The 22966-nt window shown below is 40.5% G+C and overlaps 1 protein-coding gene across 7 annotated transcripts in view; it reads right to left on the bottom strand.

Moving 5' to 3' along the window:
• Nucleotides 1-18249, bottom strand: part of LOC140199474 (serine/threonine-protein phosphatase 6 regulatory ankyrin repeat subunit C-like) — a 163069-nt gene extending 144820 nt beyond the window's left edge. For all 7 annotated transcript variants that reach the window (XM_072261620.1, XM_072261626.1, XM_072261622.1 and 4 more), the window contains exon 1: nt 18023-18249. In XM_072261620.1, coding sequence (XP_072117721.1) covers nt 18023-18049 — 27 coding nt within the window. In that variant the 5' untranslated portion in view covers nt 18050-18249. The remainder of the gene's footprint in view (nt 1-18022) is intronic.
• Nucleotides 18250-22966: the final 4717 nt, after the last annotated feature.

Here is a 22966-nt window from a genome sequence, read left to right as displayed (position 1 = left end):
TCCAATCTTGGATACATCCACCTGAGGTAAGAAATTCATTCCATCTACCTTATATATGTCGTTCATAATTTGGTACTTGTATCTGTTATCTGCTTAGTTTCCTCAACTCCAAAGAAACCAAGCCAAACCAGTCTGTCCTCATAACTGAAACATTCCATTCCAAGGAACATCCTGGTCAATCTCCTCCACACTTTTTCCAGTGCAATTGTATCTTTCATATTGTGTGGTGATAATAACTTCACACAATAATTCTGCTGTGTCCAAAACAATGTTAGATAAAGTTGCACCCATACTAAGCTGTACTTGTATTCTAGATTCAGGTTAATGAAGGAAAGCTTCTTCTCCACCCAATCTACCTGTGCTGCCAGTTTCAAGGCTCCATAGAATCTTCAATACTCTCTAAGGTCGTAAAATTGATAGTTTAGGTTATAACCACATTAGATATATCAAAATACATCATCTCACACATCAGAATTCCATGTGCTGTGGTGAGATGCAGCTTACCAACTGATCAAAAATTATTCTGTAGCCTAAAGAATTTTCTCCTCATTATCAATGTTCCCAATTTTGTGTTAACAACCAACTTACTAATCATACCTCTGACATTAATATCTAGGCCATTGATTTATATAACAAATGAAGGCACTGAACTTTACAGTACAACTCTTGGTCACAAACAACAGACCCCAACGGTGTACCTGGTAGGGTACTGAAAATCTGTACCCACCATTTGGCTGCAGTGTCCAAAAGGATGTCATACCAGTTCCCAATAAGAGCATGGCGAGTTGCCTCAACAACTATTGCCTGGTAGCACTCACATCTACTGTGATGAAGTACTTTGCAAAGTTGATCATGGCTGGACTCAATTCCTCTGAGCAAGGACCCAGACTTGCTGCAATTAGCCTACCCTACAACAGGTCGACAGCAGACACAATCTCACCAGCACTCCATAAGTTTGGAGCACTTACACCTAGACAACAATGAAAGATAATTCACTCCATTGTTTATCAATTACAGTTCAGCATCAAAACCATCATACGACCATTAGACACAGGAGCAAAATCAGGCCAATCAGCCATTGAGTCTGCTCCACCATTCCATCGTGGCTGATATATTATCCCTCTTAATCCCATTCTGCTGCCTTCTCACCGTAACCCTGTATCCTTTCATCTACTCACAACTAATCAACAAGCTTCTATACCTCCTTCTACACATGGATCCTTGACTTCCTTATCGGGAGATAACAGTCAGCACGGATCAGTAATAACATCTCCTCTTTATCGACAATCAACACAGGCATACCTTAATTTTACATTTGCTCTGCATCCCATCCCCTGTCACATTAGTTTAAAACCTCACACAGCACAAGCAAACCTCAGCACCAAATATTAGACTCACTCCAGTTTAACTGCAACCTATCCAGTTTATACAGGTCCTATCTACCCCATAAATGTTGCCACTGTTCTCAAAATCTCAAGATCTTCCTCCTACACCATACCTTTTGCCACACATTCATTTGACCCATCTTCCTATGCCTTTATTCAGCAGCACATGCATTGGAAGCAATCCAGAGATGACAACTTTCTCGTTAATTTGCAACCTAGCACCTAAAGTTCATGTTGCAGGACCTCATCTCTTTTTCTACACTGAGCAAGTGGTTATTGTTGTGGCACCACTCATTCCGAAAAGCTGACTCATCACCACCTGTATCTCATCCAACAACATAGCGTCATTGGCAAATTTCAGGCATTGAAGCTGTACTTAACCCCGCTGTTATTATTGGATAGTAATATGCAATGAACTACGCACTTGTACTCAGAATTCCCAATATTCCATTGCATTCCCTAGTGCCCAACCATTCAGGGTATAAATCCTCCTCTGGTTTGACTTTCTGAAACCTCACGCTTGCATTGAAATCCACTTGCCACTCCTTGGTTCAATCCCCCAAATAATCAAGATCCCTCTGTAATAACCCTCTTCACTATCAACAACTCCTCCTAATTTTGTGTTATCTGCAAACTTATCAATCAAACCTTGTGCATCTGCATCCAAATTATTTATATAAGTAATGAATGTGTCCCAAAACTGACCCCCACAGCACACTACTAATCACCATCTTCCATTCCAAGAAATAACCTCTTCAATCACTACCCTCGGCTTTCTGCCTCCAAGCCAATTTTGAATCCACCAAACTAGCTCTCCCTGCCTTCCAAGGTGTTATGTTTTGTAATTCTATAAATGAATCAAAAGAAAAACCACAGGTGCTAGAAATTTGCCTACTTAGTTTTCCTTTTCTCTTAGTAAGACATCCACATGGTGGCATGACATATGCCATTCACGTACTTTTTATACATAACTCAATGAATTATGTAAACAAAAGATGCTTAATCACACAATTACAATACTACTGAAATATTAAATACACTACACTCTTCCTTGCTTAGCTACAAACTCAATATAAAATGCATCTCAACTCAAATATGTAACATACTGCTCACTAGTCATCTTACACAGTACAGTATTATCATATAATACAACTACTATATAAAGACCACAAAACAGGGAATTTTAAATTGTATCACTCAGACCTAAATATTTAATCGCCGTGGAGGATTTCTTATTCTTGTGGATAACATATTTCCTGACAAGGAGGCCACTCTGCTTGACAGGTGAAATTTGTGGCTGTGAAACAATCTCAGGTTCTGGAGCTTCCTTAGGTTGTAGGAGTTGACTCAGACTGCACTAAGTGGTTTTGACAGCTCTGGACACCTTTCTTCTCAAACCATTGTCACTGCTCTCCTCAACTGATTGAGGTGTTCTTTCCCAGATGATATCAGATACAATTTCCACTGTGTAGAAGAGTGGTCCAGTGCTGTTCTTAATCTTTCCAAGTACCCACTTTCAATTATTCCTGTAGTCCCTCACCAAGAATGTTCATCTAGGAGTGAAACATCAAATGTCCTTGTTTGAGAAACCCTCAATTTAACTCAGTTATTTGTCCTGCATTCTTTTTCTCAGGTTAGGTTTGAGGAGATCCAAGCATGATTGCAAGGAACAACCCAGGAACAGCACAGATGGTGAGTTGTTTGTTGTGGAGCATGCTGCATTGTGATATGCACGATGGAATTTGCTGAACTTCTGCTTGTGGGCAAACCTCTTCACCATGCCATTGATAGCTGGACAGTACTGTGCAGATGTAATAGGCCTTATTCCATTTATTTTCAGGAATGACCGTTCTACAACAAACTGTGTTCCACTGTCACTGACCAAATGTTCTGGAACACCAGTCCTTGAGAAGAAGCTTCTCAACGCATCAACAGTGTGTGAGGCTGTAGTGGAAGCTATTGGGAACACTTCTGGCCACTTTGCAACTGCATCCACTACCAGGAAATTTGTGCCCAGCTAAAACCACATGAATCCTCTGACAGGGCAATACAGGCCGTTCTGAGGGATGGAGAGGCGCTACTGTTGGCATCTTCTGGACATGTTGGCATCCCAAACAGTGCACGGCAAGCTGCCTGATGTGCTGATCTAACCCAAGCCACTAGACAAAGCTTTGAGCCAACACTTTCATTTTGACTATGCATAGATGACCAGCAGTTTAACTCCTCTAACACGTTAGCTCTCAATTTGGATGGTACAACAACTCTCAATCCCCTTACAATGCAACCCCGTCAAGAGCAAATTCATCCTGGCACTGTTAAAAATGGGGGGACTGGAATTTCTGCTGGACATTCCAGCCATTTTGGGTTGTCATGTAGCCCTAGATAGTATGGGGTCTTTTCTGGTCTCCTTTTAAATCATCTCTGCAGTTAATAGGGAAACTTTTGACTTGTATTCAAGAGAATACATCAGGAGGAGCGTCTTTTTTACAAATTTTTCAGGTACTTTCTCTTCAAAGGTTAAACAGGACAATCCATCGGCATTTCCATAATTGGTTGTCCCATTGAATTTGATCTTGTACTGTGTCCTCCAAGAAACAAAGCCCATTTCTGCATTCATGCTGCTGCGGTTACTGAAACACCCTCCTGTGGATTGAAAGTGGATACTAGTAGCTGATGATCAGTAATGAGGGTAAACACTCTCCCATGCTGGTACTGGATGAAACGTTCCCCTGCGAATTTGTTGGGCTTTTCTATTATATCCCGTGCTCCCAATGCAGCCTCCTCTACAAATGGTCAGACCCGATGTAGATTGCCAACCATTTCAATTCCTATCCCCATTCCAACATATCAATCAATGGCCACCTCTTCTGCCACGATGAAGCCACTCTTAGGTTGCAGGGGCAACAACTCATTCTGTCTAGGTAGCCTCCAACCTAATGGCATAAACATAGATTTCTTCAGCTTCTGATATCTTTTCCTCCTCCCAATTCCCTCTTCTTCAATTTCCCATTCTGGGTTCTTACCTCTTCTCCATACTTGCCTATCACCTCCCCCTTGTGCCCCTCCTTCTTCCCTTTTGCCCATGATCCATTCTCCTCTCCTACCAGATTCCTACTTCTCTAGCCCTTTCTCTTTTCTGCCTATGACCGACCAGCTTCTTACTTCAATGCCCCTCCCCTAACCACTTGGCTTCAGCTATCACCTTCCAGCTTATCCTCCATCTCCTCCTCCCCACCTTATTCTGGCATTGTCCCTCTTCTTTTCCATTCCTGATGAAGGGTCTCGGCAAATGTTTACTCATTTCCATTGATGCTGCTTGACCTGCTGAGTTCCTCCAGCATTTTGTATCTGCTGCTCTAGATTTCCAGCATCTGCAGGATCTCATTTTTATAATTTTCTATTTTCTCAATGTTTGTCTGTGATGAAGAGCAAGGAGATATAGTAAAGGTGATCAAAATTATCAATTGAGTCCTCACCAGAGGTGTTGATGTAGCAAGGTCAAAGTAATCATGACTCCTACAAATAGAGAACCCAACCAAAATTTATTGTCCAAGTTGATTCTTCAAAAAAAAATGATTTAATAAAATAGTTGCGACCAAACTACATCAAAACTCTACATAAATTTAACATAAATAATATGAAACCTCTCAGAGCATCCAGGGAAAACCTCATCTTGGGCATCATGAGGGCAAAGACTGCGTACATACAAAAATTCAGTAACACCTGTAAAATAATGATCCCCAGCAGAAGTGGCATCAAGGTTATCATTGATTGTACAAGGATAAAACAGCTTTAACTGTACCAGTGACGTCTCCCTCTCTGATACTCTAAACAACTTTCATGTACACTTTGAGGCATGCAACACACTGCCGACCACAAAAATTATTCTCCTCCCAGGCGAGCAGCCAATGTCTGTTACAACAGCAGACACTTTAGAGAGTCAACTCCACCCCTCCACTCCCCCATATAGCAGCTGGGCCAGACATTATGTCAAGGAACAAACACCAGCTCACTGACATCGTCAACATAAACACGAGGAATTCTGCAGATGCTGGAAATTCAAGCAACACACATCAAATTTGCTGGTGAATGCAGCAGGTCAGGCAGCATCTCCAGGAAGAGGTACTGTCTGGCCTGCTGCGTTCACCAGCAAATTTGATGTGTGTGGCATCGTCAACACTTCACTCATCCAGGCTACTGTTCCCACAAGCTTCAAATCAGCTACCATCATCCCTGTACCAGAAACCTCTACAGTCTCTGAGAGGGTTCTGGAAGGTGAGTCTCGAGGCCAAGAAGGATGCATACCCATAATTGACTCCATTTCTCACCAACTGAAGATTGAAAACATTGAGGCAAATGAATGTTCAGTGCTGTCTACCAGCCTTTCTCACTGCTACTGGAGAAGGTGTCTGCCTATGCCGGTCTCCCTCTCTCTCTCCCCCTTGCTGCTCCTGAAGGAAAGTCCCTTCACTCAAATGGTATCTCTCTCCCTCGATGCTGTTGGAGGATGATGCAGAAGTTCTGCAGTTTATGGATTGGACTGTAGTTAACATTATGACGCATTTTCTAGTCACTCCTTTTTGTGTTGCTTGGATGACTTGAACTAGGAGGGCAGCTTGCAAATAATGAACATTCAGCTGAACTGATTTTGTGTTTTATATTCTGTCTTTCGCTCATTCTCTTTTGTTGCCATTTATGCGATCTGTTTTTTGCATGTGTGGTTGATGTTTTTCTTTAAACAGGTTCCATGTTATTCTTTGTTTCATGGCTATGGGGAAGACAAATCTCAGGGTTGTATAATGCATATATACTTTGATAATAAATGTACCTTGAATCCTTTGAACCTTCAGAACTAAATAACCACCGCCCAGTGGCACTGACACCAATCATCATGAAGTGCTTTAAGCTGCTGGTAGAAACTCCACTCCTGCCATACTGGACACTCATCAACGTACTTACTGACAGAACCGCTCAGCATCTGTCATGCATCTAGCCCTGACACACCCAGAAAGCAAGGATTCTTATGTCAGAATGCTGTTTATGGATTTCAGTTTGGCACTCAACACTACTGATCCACAGACCTTGGTGAATAAACTCCTACTCCTCAGTCTAAATACTGGACATTGGACCATTGGACTTCTGAACCAACAGACATCAGATGTTCAGGATGCACAACCACTCCTCCCTTCCAATCATCCTCAATACGGTGTCCCCCCCCCCCCAGGGCTGTGTACTGAGCCCACTGCTGTACACTCTGCTCACACAGGACCACAAGGTCAAACATCCAGGTATTCAAGTTCGCCGATAAAACAACAGAAATGGGGCTCATCACCAACAATGATAAAACAGCCTACAGAGAGGAGGTGAAAAAGCTTCAGGCCTGGTGCCAGGCAAATAATCTCTTCCTCAAATTCAACAAAACAAAGGAAATAGCTATTGACTCCAGTTACTCACATGCCTCTTTACATCAGTGGCACAGCAGTGGAAACTGTGGGCAGTTTCAAACTCTTGGGAGTGTGCATCTTGCACAATCTCTCATGGGCCCAGAACACATTATACTCAATCAGGAAAGCTCACCAATGCCTCTACTTTCTCAGGAAGCTGAAAAGAGCTGGACTATGCACATCTATATTCACGCCATTCTACAGATGCACAGTAGGAGCATCCTAACAAGCAGCAACATTACATGGTACAGAAACCACACTGCAGTGAACAGGAAGGCTCTATAATGGGTCAACGCCATTCAACTTATTATTGGCACCAGCCTACCTGCCATTAAGGACATATAAACAGAAAGGTGCCAGAAAAGGGCCAGCAACATCATAAAGGATCTCACCCACCCTGCTCATGAACTCTTTGTCCCACTCCTATCAGCAAGGAGACTACATAGCATCCATACCCAGGCCACTAGACTCAAAAACAGTTACTTTCCCTAAGCAATTCAGCTGATCAACACCTGCACCTACTAACCCACCCCACCACCACTAATTTATCATTTCTTGTCAGTCACAGATGCTCCTGTGGCTAAAATGTCATTTTATGAACTAACAATCAATGTATATAAGCTATCTTAAGTATATTTGTGGTGTTTTGTTTTAATTATTGTTTTTTAGTGTTGCATCAGATTTGAAGCAACAATCATTTCACTCTCCTTTACACTTGTGTACTTGAAATGACATTAAAGAATTTTGAATAATCTTGAAGGTGAACCCAGCAAATGAACCAAACATGCATTTCAGGATGACATCAGTGGGATCAAACACTCAAAATGAAAAAGATATATTCTGAGCATTTCAAAGCAATTGGGAAGAAGATGCTGATCAAATTATACAGTTTGGTAAGTGCAGCTTCGGGTTTCCTAGTCAAAAAATACATTTGAAGCTGGAGTACAAATGAAAGCATAGTGACCGATGAACATTCAGTAAGCAAAAGGATGGTGTAGAAAAGTATCTAAATTGTACAACATGCAGTCTCTATATGTCATACAATCTGCTAAAAAACTAACAAACATTTTCTGCACTGTTTTTCCTATGAGTACCAAAAATGTCAATAAGCCAAAGGATAATGATCAGTGGCTAGAAAAGCTTGATTATAGTTAGTATATAATCAAATTTCATAATTTTGGGGAATAAGTACATTAAAAGAAATTATAGATACAATAATGAACAATTTTAAAACAAAGTACCTTCTTCTAGTTCCTATACGGCTGCATGAGGCACCAGTTTCTTTCAATGTCAGCAATCAACCACAATATTTAACAACAGGAAGTTCCCCCATCTTTCTGCTTGTAATACCTCATCTCAGTAAACATCTTCCCCTTTGCAAAATAGTCTTATTGGACAAACAATTCTACAGCAATGAAAATTTGTTACTAGTTGGGTTTGGGGAACTTTATTCCTTTATTTGAGAAACTGAGGTACACAACAAATAAGCACAGAGAGGGAAATGAATAGTTTACAAATCACGTTTAAATCTAGCACATGTGAGGAGTGCACATCTCAGCAAGCACCAGTGCTGGAATCTCTGTTGTTTGTGATTTAGACTGTATAAACAGCATATGATAATGTAGGTGGGTTGTTTAGTTGCAGGCAATGCAAAACTGGGTGAAGTTGCTCGCAATGGTCAGAGGATATACTGCAGATCAGTTACATAGATAGGCAGACAGAGTTTAATCAGGGCAAGTATCAGATGTTGCACATGGGGAGGTCAAATCTCAGGGCAAAGTATATAAATTCATGCCAGAACCCTTAATAGCATTGATGTACGAAGAGATCTTGGGTTCCAAGTCCACAACTCAATGAAATTTTCAATACAAGTTAACAGTGACAAAGACAGCATATGGCATTAGTTAGGGGCCAAACGGCAACAATGTTAAATTTCATTTAGGCCATACTTGGAGTTTTCCGTGCAGTTCTCGTCACCCTATACAGGAAGGATGTGGTAGCTTTGGAAAGGGTGCAGAAGGTGTTTACCAGGATGATAACCCAGCTTGTCTGGATTAGAAGGTATTTACTACAAGGAGTGGCTGTACTAACTTGGAGAGGTTGGACTAACTTGGATTGTTTTCTTTGGAGCATTAGAGATTGAAGAGAAACCTGACACAAGTTTATAAAATTATGAAGAGATACAAATAGGGTAGACAGTCAGAAACATTTTTCCCAGGGTACAAAATGTCAAATATTAGATGACATAGTTTTAAGGGGATGTGCAGGGCAAATTTTATTTAAGACACGGTGAATGCACTACTAAGGGTGGTGATGGTGGTGCAAGCAGATATGATAGTGGTGTTCAAGAGGCTTCAGTTCAGCACACTAATATGCAGGGAATGGAGGCTAAAAGATCATGTACAGTCAAAAGGGATTTGTTTAATTTGCTATCATGCTCAGCACCAACAGCACAAGCTGAAGGGCCTTTTCCTGTACTATGTGTTCAATCGATTTAATATACACAATGGCAAAATTATCAAAATGTAAATTAATGCACTGGGCATATAGAGTAAGACATACACTTTATTGGGTATGCTCAATGATGCAAATATCTAATCAGCCAATCATGTGACAGCAACTCAATGCATAGAAGCATGCATATGTGGTTAAGAGGTTCAGATCAAACATCAGAATGGGGAAGAAATTTGATCAATGTGTCTTGGACATTGGAATGATTGTTGGTGCTAGATGAGGTGGTCTGAGTATCTCAGAGTCTCTAGTGTTTACAGAGGATGGTGTGAAAAAAAAACACTCGGTGAGTAAAAACACCTTGTTAATGAGAACGGTCAGAGGCAAATGACCAGACTAGTTCAAGATTTCAGGAAGGCAACAGTAACTCAAGTAACCACATGTTATAACAGTGCAGTTCAGAACAGTATCTCTTGAACCTTGAAGTCGATGTGCTGCAACGCAGAGGACTACAAACTGAGTGCATTCACGTTCACAGATCATGCCCAACCAAAATAGTTCAAACACATTTTGATATTATTATACGACGAATGCTCTGCACTCATGAAAAAACTAAGTAATTTTCTCTTTTAAAGGTAATAATGATCCAGCACGACAATTTAATCAAATTACCAAACTCCTTATTTGTACACCCTTATTTTAATATCAGACATGGAAAAAAGTCACAATAAACAAAAACAAATTAACCAGTTTTTGAAACTATTCCATCCATAATAATCTCTTAAAATTTCAACCGTCTTCAAATTTAAAAATATGAAAAAAGTAACAGACAAAAATTAACTAGAGTGGACTCCAGTTAATTGGGCCTTTGGTTAATCAGGGCAATGTTTATTTGGGACAAGTCTTTTAAAAAATCAAAACTAATCGAGGAAATAGCCATGATTCCCTTCATTTATTTGGGACACTGTCACTAAATTGGGGATAGTTCCCAAACAGTTTCTAACTAGTGTCAGTCATGTGTACATGCATGGCCATTAGACATAACACCATGATGCGAGTGAAGTTTTTAAATAGCATCAGTCGTGTGTAGTTGTGTTCAAATATCATTTTGTCAGATATGTGGTGAGAAATGAGCAATATGACAACTCAGAACTGTTTTGCTCACTGCAGTTTCAAGCATTCAGGCATGGAGATGCCAGGAACGGCCAGGAATGAAAATTAAATGATTTCACTACTTCAAGTTAGAAACTATGAAGAATTTGAAAGTATCAACAATAATCTTGAATTTTTCTCATTTCTCTTACAAGGAAAAATGAAGATTTGGAGGATGCAATTGTCAACAGCATTGTATGAAGACAATCCATTATCTGCACTAGGTGTCTGCACTGATTTTGTTCATTTACAGCTAAAAGAATACAATGTGGATGAAACCCCAATGGATAAGTATTAGGAACCAATACAGTTTTATTGTGACTGCAGCAATATTAGTAGTATTCTAGTTTGTTCTGTATTTCATTTGAATACATAATTTGTTACATGGTGAAATGGTAGTTTTTTTTTAATACCATTTTAATTATTTCCATTAAACTTCAGCTAACTGGAGCAGCTACTTAATTGGGCCAAAATGTACTGGTTCCTGTGTGGCCTTTATTACAGGTTTCCCCCACTATCCGAAAGTAAAACGTTCCTATGAAACCTCTCATAAGTCGAAATGGTGTAAAGCGAAGAAGCAATTACCATTAATTTATATGGGAAAAATTTTTTGAGCATTCCCAGACCCGAAAAAAACTTACCATACCAAATAGCACATAAAACCTAAAATAACACTAACATATAGTAAAAGCAGGAATGATATGATAAATACAAAGCTTATATAAAATAGAAATAAATGTACATTGTAGTTTCACTTATCAGAATCGGGAAGATTTAGCCAAAATCGATTTGTAGACACACACCTGCCCGCGCAAGGCTTCATGGTTATGGTAGCCTTTTTCGGGGTAAACACAAGTTTAAAGCGGGTGCCTTTTTCCGTAAAAGTGAAAATCCTCTTCGGATTTCCTTCGGTTAATATAGCCTTCTGGTAAGCCTCAGGCTCGCTCAGCTCACTTTTGTCTAGGGGTAGCAGCCTTCGGCCCCGCCAAACTGGGTAATCAAGTTTGTGTAGATGCTGTTTGATGTACCCCACCCCACCAAATAACAGACAGTACACCATATGCGATTTACAGAATACAATTTATAGATCTTACAGGAACTATGTAATTAATAGAGATACAATACAAAAGGGAAGTAAAAGGCGCCAAACTTATCAGAGTTCAACCACTTCATGCACAACCGTTGGAGCTCAATTAGCGGAGTCTTCTTTCCACCATTCAATCCCCTCCGACCTCCTCAACCCACCCCCTGGGACCAACCACAGTGGTCGACCAGACGCTCCACACGAGTCTGTCCTCGACTCCTCTCCTCACTGAAGACCCTGGGCCTCGGACTCCCGCTCAGGATCCATTCCGTCGCCCAGCTTACAGCATCGAGTCTCCTCTCTGTCCCCATCACGCCTCCTGCCCCAAAGCCCGCTAAAACAATAGCTTACGGACACACAAGAAAGAATAACCTCTATCCCAAATGGTTAGCAAATGAATACAATTTCAGTAATCAGTAATCATAACCCAAACAAACTGCTATAGAAAAGCACTTTCTCAGCAGTTAACATAACAAAGAAGCCATTTTATTCTAACATAACAAAGAAGCCATTTTTATTAGCCTTAGCAGTAATATAAAAGAAGAAACTCCTCACACTGATACTAATGTAGTTCTTTCGTAAAAGTGAAGTGGCGTAAAGCGAACTTTCGTAAAGTGGGGGACACCTGTACTAAGAGCTTATATACAACTTTCATATCACAATTTGCCCTCTTCCCATCTCTACTCAAGATCTACAACTAGTAAAGTAACACACACCAAAATAATTATATCGCCCAGGTTGTGTACTCTGCAATCAAGAACCTATACTTTCCATTCACCACACTAACAGAGTGTCCACAAATATGTTGTGACCCTTCAAACACAGGATTACTCAAATCCAGGGGGAGAAAAAAACAAAATGGGGTAATCATCTCTTAAAAAGCATTTTTTAGTTCTGGAAGGAAGAGGAAATGATATCAAAACACAGTGCCTGCATTGATACAGAAAGAGAGACACTACCCCTTTTTGTTTTGACAGATCATTCATGGAACAATGAGTAGCACTTCACAAATTTCTATTATGTACCCATTAATTAGCTATAAAGAAAAATACTGCAATGTATCAATATCAATGCACACACAATTTTTCTATAAGACAAAATATGTTGCCACAAGAATCATGAATGTTATTTTAATAGACAAGCACACCTTTCACCTTCTCGCTCACATTCTTTCTTTCCGTCTCTTCTGTTTTTCAACTTCTTGTCTTTCTTTTTCTTGCCTTCCTCCTTCTTCCTAGGATGTGCATCTTGATCTTCGGAAGGTCCATTTAGTTCAGTGGAGATTTCTCTTATTAATCCTTCTATTGCTCCCTTGATGATCTAATCTCTTCTTTTGATTTCTTCATTCACAACACCATCTGACGAATCCCATATTTTCGTGACTCTATTGACTCCTTTCTTTTTGGCCTTCCATTCATCCAGATGAGCTTTGGTCTTTGCATCTACTTTAACAAGCAGCTTTTTGTCTCCCACTTGAAGTTCATGCAATAACCTTAATGCACGCAGAATAGATTCTGATTCTTTATACTCACAAAAGCTGAATGCTTGTAACTTTTTTGAAGCTTCTTGAACTTTGTTCCAGCTTAAAACCAAGCCACATTTCACAAGTAACTGCCTGGTTAACATATCAGAAATTTCGTAGTTGGACTACTACTTTCATCACCTTCACGATTCCTCTGAGCAACATGGTCCTTCCTTAGTCCAATATGTTTTCTAACCAGGGGCACAGAGGTGACACGAACATTTGTTTGCCATATGTTGGGCAACAGTTCATGGTGTATAGCATGGAGACAGTTGTGACATTATCTAGTACCTTTGGTGATTTACTTACAATTTACTCTATTGCAGGGGATGTGGCAGTGGACAGATCTCCAATCAAGTTGTAGTTGTCTCAGCCAATCACACTCCCACAATGCTGGTCCTCCTATTTTTTCATATACAAGCTCAATGTGATTTGCTGGTTGTTGTATTTCACTGTTACGAACATTATTCCCACAGAAGTCATCTTTTCTCCAGTACAAATTCTTAGCTGGACATCTAAGGCTTCAGTTCAGTATCTTGGAATTGCCATTCAAACTTATTTTATGGAATCACTGAAATAGCTGAACCAGTGTCCAGTGTGCAGATGGTACAATTGAGAGCATCCTGACTAGCTGCATCACTGCCTGGTATGGGAAATGTACCTCCCTTAATCACAGGATTCTGCAGAGAGGGGTACGGACAGCCCAGCACATCTGTTATTGTGAACTTACCATGATTCAGGACACTTACAAAGACAGGTGTGAAACAAGGGCCTGAAGGATCATCGGCCACCCGAGTCACCCCAACCCTAATCTATTCCAGTTGCTACCATCCAGGAAACGGTACCGCAGCATAAAAGCCAGGACCAACAGGCTCCGGGACAGCTTCTTCCACCAGGCCATAAGACTGATTAACTCACACTGATTTGAGTGTATTTCTATGTTACATTGACTGTTCTATTTATTATAAATTACTATGATTGCACATTTAGACGGAGATGTAACGTAAAGATTTTTACTCATGTATGTGAAGGATGTAACAAATAAAATATAGTCAATTCAAGTCAATGTGTTCTTTTTGAAACGACCTTCTTAGCCACTCTATCAACTTTGAGGGATCTACAGATGCAGACCCCAAGATCCCTCTGCTCTTCCATACTGCTAAAAACCCTTTAAACTCATATTCTTCTTTCAAGTTTGACTTTCCAAAGTGTATTACTTCACACTGTTCAGGATTGAATTCCATCTGCCACTTCTCAGTTCAGCTCTGCATCCCACTGTAACTTATGACAATCTTATTCACTATCCACAACACCAGCAACCTTCATGTCATCTGCAAACTTACTAAACCCACTCTTACACTTCCTCTATCCAGTCAATCATAAAAATCACAAAAGGCAGGGGTCCCAGACCAGGTCCCTGCAGAACACCGCTGGTCACCGACCTCCAGGCAGAATACACTCCATCTACTATAACCTTCTGCCTTCTGTAGGCAAGCCAATTCTGGATCCATGCAGCCAAGTGTCCTTGGTCCTGTGACTCCTGACAATGTTGGACATACAACTGCAAAATGAATTTCAGTACATAGCTCACCCATGTCTTAACCCAAAAAATGTCAATTATTTCTTCCCACCAACAAATGCTGCTTGACACACTGAGTTCCTGCAGCAGTTGGTTTATTACTCCAGACTCCATATGCACTTTTGTGTCTCTGAACCAGCCATGTGCTGACAACAGACTCCCAAGCTCAACCATTTATTTAGAGCTTCATCATGAGATGAAATTCCCAGGTAAATACACAAAATATTAAATGACATGCTCAAAACTTTCTTGAAGGAGTGCCACATACCCATCAATTCCCTGCAAGGAACATTCTGGGTGAGACTGAAAGGCCATAGGGGCATGCACCACCCATACTACCAGACCCCCCATCTGCCCCCATGCACTCCCCACATTCGTCATGTGAGGCCAAACTGATGCCTGAGATGGTGTGGTCTCTACAAAAGAGACCACACTGACTGGTCTCATATTCTCTGTAATTTCAAAGAATGGGAGTTGAATTTATTGAACATACAAAATTCTTATGAGTTATCATCTCAAAATATGGGTTCTCCCATTAAATTTCTTCATGCAGAAAAGTGAATCTTTGAGATTTTCTACTAAAGTAGACAGTATGATCTCCATCACCAATTAAATTTAACAGAAATAAAACAGGTTTTGATATTAACAGCATTAAATGATATGGGACTAGTACAGTAAAGCGGTACTAGGGTCAAAGATCAAGCAAGACCATAACTCTACAGAATGTGCTAATGGCCTACTCCTGCTTCTATTTCTTACATACAGGTAAATGTTTATTTCAACATTAATCTTGATGTTTCTATTTACCATTGAACACTTATATTCTCAATAAATTTATTCTATTGTTTAATTCTTCAAAACCTGATCAAATACATTGATAATATCTCAAGCTATGTAAAGGCCTTCATAGTGGTTTTGATGAGCCTCTGAATCCATCACTCACGATCAATCCCAGCCAGCCATTGGCAGTGAGGCTTTGAGACTGATAAGACACAGAGACCTGCAAAAGGCAAGTGCAACAAAAGCATGGGGGGTGGGGGTGGGGGTTGTGGGGAGTTGACAAGCACAAGCAAATGAAGATCTTCCTGAATCAAACCCACATGATATTGTTTGAGGTACCTTGCTGCACGTAACTTAGCTGCCACCGATCCCTCCACAGAATAACGATCATTTCAAAAGTACATCACTGAATGTGAGGCAGAGAAAAGTGTTAAAATTTTTCCTTCTGTAATTTTATTGATAAAAATATTAAATGGGTAAAGTTTTCTGACTAACTGGATCACAAACTTTTTTTCCTTTCAAAGGTGCTGCTGAATTTGAATGTATCACACATTTTCTGCTTTCATTACTGACTGATTCCACTGAGGGGAAGTACAGCGCTGAATAGGCCCTTCCAGCACTTCAAGCCACACTGCCCAGCAACCCAGGACAACCCCAATTTAACCCTAACCGAATCATGGGAAAATTTACAATGACCAATTAATCTACCCTTTGGACTGTGGGAGGAAACTGGAGGACCCAGAGAAAACCCACGTATTCCATAGCAAGGACCGAGAGAGACTCCTTACAGAGGATGCCTGGATTGAACTCAGATGCCCTGAGCTGTAATAGCATCGTGTTAACCACTATTCTACTGTAGCACCAACCTGTAGTATTGCAAAATTAAATAATACAATTGCCAAATCTTATATCGAATAGAAACTCCACAAGGTTTGTTTGACTTGTAGACAAAACATAGGATTATGACAAAATAGCAGCAAACAACATATGCAAGGTTTAATATTCCTAGTTGCAAAATAAATTTACAAAGTCAAAGTAAATTTATTATCAAAGTACATATGTATTACCACACACTAGCTTGAGATTCATTTTCCTCTTAGAATTGGTGAATAACTGTACGCAAAGACTGACAAACAGCTGATGTGCATGACAATTGTGCAAATAAAAAATAATACAGAGAACATAGATTTCATGTCCTTGAAAGTGAGTCTGTAGGCTGTAGAATCAGTTCAGAGTTGTGGTGAGTGAAGTTACCCACACCTGCCAATTCAGGAGCTTGATGGCTGAAGGATAATAACTGTTCCTGAACTTGGTGGTGTGTGACCCAAGGCTTCTGTATCTTGCCCAGTAGTAGTCGCAATAAGAGAGCCCATGGTGGGGGTCCTTGAGGATTGATACTGCTTTCTTGTGGCAGTGCTCAATGTAAATGTGCTCACCTACCACTTTCTGTAGATATCAGTTGGATGAATTTGCAGCAATTCATCCAAATGAACCCGAGGAGTGCCAAAATGTATTTGTGAATATTTGTTCTTATGAACTTGGGAGAGATCCCCAGCTGCAATCATAACAAAATCTAAATCATTCTACTCTTAAACAATGAACTATTCAAGAGAAGACCCTTTTTAAACCGGTTTCATCTGCATCTAATTATCAAAAGCTTTAAAGTTCGAACTAAAACAGAGAACTAAAATACGTATAATCACTCGTTTAAAATTATACAATTCATTGCTCCACTGCAGTTCCTTCCGCTTGTCAGGATTGAAAAACCGCGTATCTCACTTTTCGTGCATTTCAAAAGAGGAAGTGAAATGAAGTCGATGACTACAGTCGTTTCACCCAAATAGTAACTGACATTTTAATGCAGGCAGTGGAAATTCGGAAAATCTTTAACATCCCCCCTCTTTCTCTCTCTCTGATACAGGAAGAGTTCATATCAAATCATGTCTTGTGTTGACACACACAAATAACCGTTTGTGTAGACCATAATATGCGAAATAAAACGCAAAGGGGAAGAGGAAAGCGCGATCAACTCTTATTTTCACAACTGGCCGTGATCGGAACTGACAGCTGACTGAAGCTCGCGGAGCTTTCAAGTTGGTGGCATTATCTTTTCCATTGAACTCTTACAAACTGGGCTGCTCTGCAACACGACGTCGCTTCAACCCAGTATTTAAAACACGGCAAGAAGAAAATACATGAAATAGATTTTTTTTAATTCACGTTCCTAATAGGCATGGGTCGAGCAACTCAACCGGGAGAGGTGAAAGCGGTAGGGAATGGAGGGGAGGGGGTGGGCTTACATCCTTGAGAGCAAAGCCTAGCACAACACTTGCCCGAGGCACATTTAAAATGCAAAGAAATGAGCCAATATCGCTCCGAACCCGCGTTCCGGGAGGTAGCCACATCACGATATTTGCACGGTGCTGCTCGGTCCCGGGGACAGGGGTCTCTCTTACTAACCCCCACCCCCACCGAGACCGGCCCCTCGACTCGGCGCTTGCGCCGGTTGGCAAGGCTCTCCATTCCTCCCCCCAGCTCCAGCCCCAAACCCCGTATATTGGCTGCTCTCCATTCCCCCTCGTTCATCTTGCCCCCACCCCCCCCCCCAGTCCCTTGGCTTCCTACCTGATCCGTCAGCTTGAGGAGACCCATCGCTCCGCCGCTCGCATGCACACACCCCCCTGGTTGATGACGGCCGCCAGACTCGCTTCCTTGCACCGACTCTCCCTCCTCCTCGGCGCCCCGACGGTGTACAGCAAGATTTTAGAAACCCTCGAGATCAAAGCAACGGCCGTGCTGCGCGCGCGCCCTCTCGCTCCCCGAGTCCCGCACGCTCCCGGCAGCTCGCTCCCGCCCTCGGCCAGCGCGCGTCCCACTGAGCGGAAGTCGCGCGATCAGCCGAATCTGATTGGAATCCTTTCGGCTGATGTCATCCTGACCGCCCGGAATGCGAGCTCGCGCGCGCAGACCCACCGTGAACTCATTTGCCGCGCGTGCCTTTTAAATGTGTTTCTGTGCCCCATTCTACCTCGTTACCTCTCCACCCCACACACCCTCTTTCGGCTTTCAATGCAACAGAATGTCTGTTGATAAATCTGTGCAATCGTCTGCATTCATTGCCGATGTTTTAGTTAAATACCCCCTTCTTTTCAATCGTTACTGGAAATGCATCAAACAAAGCACCAAAGGGGATCCAAAGAAAAGCTTATATGACACCTTGGGTGTCGCAGAGATGAAAGAAATCCGAAGAGCCCTCTCTTTCAGTGTGATAACATCGTGGGCGTTTAAATGCATAACAAAAATACTACGTGGATGGTGGGCCATTCAGTCCGTCGCGCCAGTGGCAGACATGTTTAAATAGTCGTCGTCCAATTAGTGTTACTTTTCTCTACAGTTCGGCGTCAAGCAGTGCCATGAAACAGTGTCAATCACCTTTTCAGACAAAGGATGCCAAATCAGAGTTAGCTGCTGGTTTGAAAAAAAATCCTCAGTTCTTCTCTGCTATTTCATTTATTTATTCCTAAATCTATATGGTTTGATTACGACCCTTTTGCAGGTGCAAAAGAGTTTTCGTCATATGTTGTCCATTGAAACCGATGATGCTCCTGTGATTAGCTTGGGAAATATTTCTGATGCTCAAGCTAAATCATTCATAATTTCCCCCATTAAATGTTCATTAACCTTCTGATCTCTGAAGAACGATTGAACGTATTCTGGTCCACACTTCTGAATTCCTTCAACCCCTATAACCATATGCTGTGTTTAGCAAACTTTTTTTAATACAATACAATTTTGTATTACTGGATTGGTTTACCTTAAGTACTCCTGGACTCTAATTATTTTAAGTTTTCTCCAAGTTCTGTGGGGGCACATGGGCATGCTAGTGTCACAAAGAAGAAGGCATGAATGTAATTTTCTACATTATTTCGAGTAATCTGTATTGTCACGGTTGAATTATGTATTTCTATACTAACTCAACCCATTGGACAATGGCAGTACCTTTAAAACAATCTGTCGAGCAGTGCGGGGGGGGCGGGGGGATTGGGATGTAAAAAGAAGTAGTTTATTTTGCCTTTAACAGTGAATCTTTCAGATTTGTAATTTGAAAGTTATGCATTTATGATGAGGAATAAGATCCAATATTTATATAGTATTCTATAGCTGAAAACATCATAAGACTTAACAGTATAATGATTTATTTAACTATTATTGGAGAGGGCACGTGGCCAAGTGGTTAAGGCCTTTGACTAGCGATCTGAAGGTCGTTAGTTCGAGCCCCAGCAGAGGGAACATGTTGTGTCCTTGAGCAAGGTGCTCAATCACACATTGCTCTATGATGACACTGGTGCCAAGCTGTATGGGTCCTAATGCCCTTCCCTTGGACAACATTGGTATCGTGGAGAGGGGAGACTTGCAGCACAGGCAACTGCTGGTCTTCCATATAACCTTGCCCAGGCCTGCACCCTGGAGGTGAAGACTTTCCAGGTACAGATCCATGGTCTCGCAAGACTAATAGGTGCCTTTATTGCAGAGGAATCAGCAGACATTTTTCATCAGTGCAAGAGCAGTACAGCCATTCACTGGTGACCTCTAAAACAAGTTACAGAACAAAATGTTGCTCAGATTTAATTGATATTTCAAATTTACCACAAGTGCAAAACATATGCAGTTTTAGGCAGATGCTAAACTGGATTTGAGTCCATAAGCAAACCTAATTTCACTTCAAATTGTGAATGGTAATCAACTCAGGACATTAGGCATGCTATTGATGAGGGGGAAAAAAATCATGATTACCCACATAGCAATGGTGACTACATTTCAAAATAAAAATTCAATATCTGCAAAGTACTTGAAACTTTGTTGTAAAAGCTATGTGATAATTTGATTTTCTATTTTTATTGTGTATATTTGAATCAATAGTATATTCTCTAGACATTTAAATGTAAATGGGCTGATGATAGATATATACAAAGTTATTGACAACAAAATAATTAACATGTTCTTCTAATTTCCAGCTCCAATATAATACAACAAAAATATCTTTACATTCTTAAGTACTCTTAAATGACAAGAAAGCCTACATAATATAATGAATACAATAATAGAAAAGTTTCATGGTTCAAAATTCACTTAAGGTTTTAATGTTTCTCATGGTTTTTTCATATTTGCAAAATACCACTTGTAAGATACATAATTTATTGAAATATTATGCCAACATAGACAAATCAGCACAGAATTCTTAATAAATTGTTACAAAGATGATGCACATTAACTTTGCAAATATAGCATCCAGCCTGACTCCAGGAAATGCAAAACAACAACAGACTATAGAAGCCATCATAAATAAAAAGCAGATGGTATAAGTATGCTGTAGCCACACCTCCTGATTATAACCAGCACTTCCTGCTTTTATTCAGGTTTCAAATGTATTTTGATTGTAATGGAAGACATAATTTAGTCTTAACAGGTTGTAATATTTCATATTGACATTTATACTTACAAGTTTATGAGTTATTTCTTTGATTAAAAGTTCCTCGCCTGATTCACAAATTAATACCAGGAGAACTGGTAATTCCACCAGTTTTTATATTCTTGCCAATATTACTTTCATCATATCAAGGTGCAAAGGAAAAAGTTATAAAACATTAACAGAAATGTGGAAGTGTGCTGTTACTGATTTAGTGTGAGGGGTATAATCAATAATCTTTAGTCAGCATAAATGCATTACTTGTAATCTTTGCAAGTTATTGCACTTGCTCCCTCTGGTGTTCAAAGTGTACTGCTCAGTTTCACTTCTCTACAAACTTTTCTATAAGATAATCTTGCAATGTGTAATAGTTTTAAGTTCCCTTTGAAGTGGCACCTGGCTAGTATAAACTAGAGTGCATCTGTGATTTATCAAATATTATCAAATATAGATAGTTAGAAATAGCAAAGTGATGTTTACAATGCATAGATCTTGTGCACTTTTAAATAACATTTTGCCATTTCAGTCACTGAGAACTTGATTTTTCTGTTCAAGTTAATTGTTCATGTCCAACTCCTGTTGTTTTGGGAAAGGAGAGAGAAAGAGAGTTGGTCCTTCTTGTTGACAGTTTTATCGAGATAGTCAATTCTGTAACACAAATAGAAAGCATCTGTTAATTCAGGGAAATGTCAACACTTCAGAAGCATCAAAACTAGACAGTAGCTTGAAGAAATATAAAGTGAAGGGAGCAAAATCCTCACATAATAGCAATGCTTTAGGTACCACCATTCATATGGTAACAACATTACCAGGCACTTTGCAAACGCTAGTATTGGATAAAATCTTACAATTTTCAAAATAAAGGACTCACTGAAGTAATCACCAAATGAGCATCTTTCAGGCAGAAAGAGAAAGAGAAAGAGAAGCAAAGAGATTTAGAGAGAAAATTCCAGAGCATGCAGGATACACAACTGAAGGCACAGCTACAAATGGTGGTGATTTATATCAAGGAATCACAGGAAGACAGAGATGGAACACTCCAAATATGTCTGTAGTTTTAGAGATTATAGGGAAAGGGAGGGATTTTACCATAAAACTATAAACATAAGGCTGAGAATTTCAAAATCAAGGCATTGCTGGAAAGGTAACCAGCAATCACAGACAGCAGGTTGATGGGGGTAAAGGTGTTGACCCCAGTTAGGATACAGACAGGAGAGTTTTTGATGAGGTCCTGTCTACAGCTGTTGGAGGGTGGCTGGCTGGCAGAAGAGCACTGGCTGGTGCCAAGCAGTAGAGCCAAGAAAGGAAATCAGAGACTGAAAGAGGATGACCTGCTTTGGAATGTAATATTTAGGGGATTATATAAATATAAAACAAGAGAAAGTCTGCAGATGCTGGAAATCCAAGCAAGACACACAAAATGCTGGAGGAACTCAGCAGGCCAGGCGGCATCTGTGGAAGAGAGTACTGTCGACGTTTCAGACTGAGGCCCTTATCAGTTCCTCCGGCATTTTGTGTGTTTTGCTTATATAGATATAATTATTTCTATGAGACCCAATGATAGTAAATAGTTAATGCTGGTTAGCCAAGTTGGAGAGGGAGATTGTGAAAATTACCAGAATGAAGCAATTTTCAGTGGATCTCATATCTGATGGGGAAAAAAATGCCAGGTCAAGACTCACAAAATCACCTTATTGACAAGAGTCAAGATTCAAGATTCAAATTTATCGTGCATACATCAAAACATACAGTGAAATGCGTCACTTGCGTCAACAATCACCACACCCAACAGTGTGCTGGGGGTAGCATATGAGTGCCGCCGCACATTCTGGCACCAACATAGCATGCCCACAATGCTCGGCAAAGCAACATGGTATGCCAAAATAGCATCACCATCTCAAGAAGCAACATGATCCTTATTATGTTCATCCTTGCGTTCATCTAGTATCTCCATTCTGGTAACTTTCAGTAAGGAACACCGGTACTGCAAAGTGTCAAGTGGAAGGAAGTGGAAATGTATTGATGGAATGTATTGATACACTGTCACAACACTCTTTAAAAGTGACCTGCACAGTCTTTAGATTTTTAGCTACAGGTAGCTT

Source organism: Mobula birostris, chromosome 6, assembly GCF_030028105.1.
Source record: "Mobula birostris isolate sMobBir1 chromosome 6, sMobBir1.hap1, whole genome shotgun sequence".
NCBI lineage: Eukaryota > Metazoa > Chordata > Chondrichthyes > Myliobatiformes > Myliobatidae > Mobula > Mobula birostris.
This window is presented reverse-complemented; position numbering and strand designations above follow the sequence as displayed.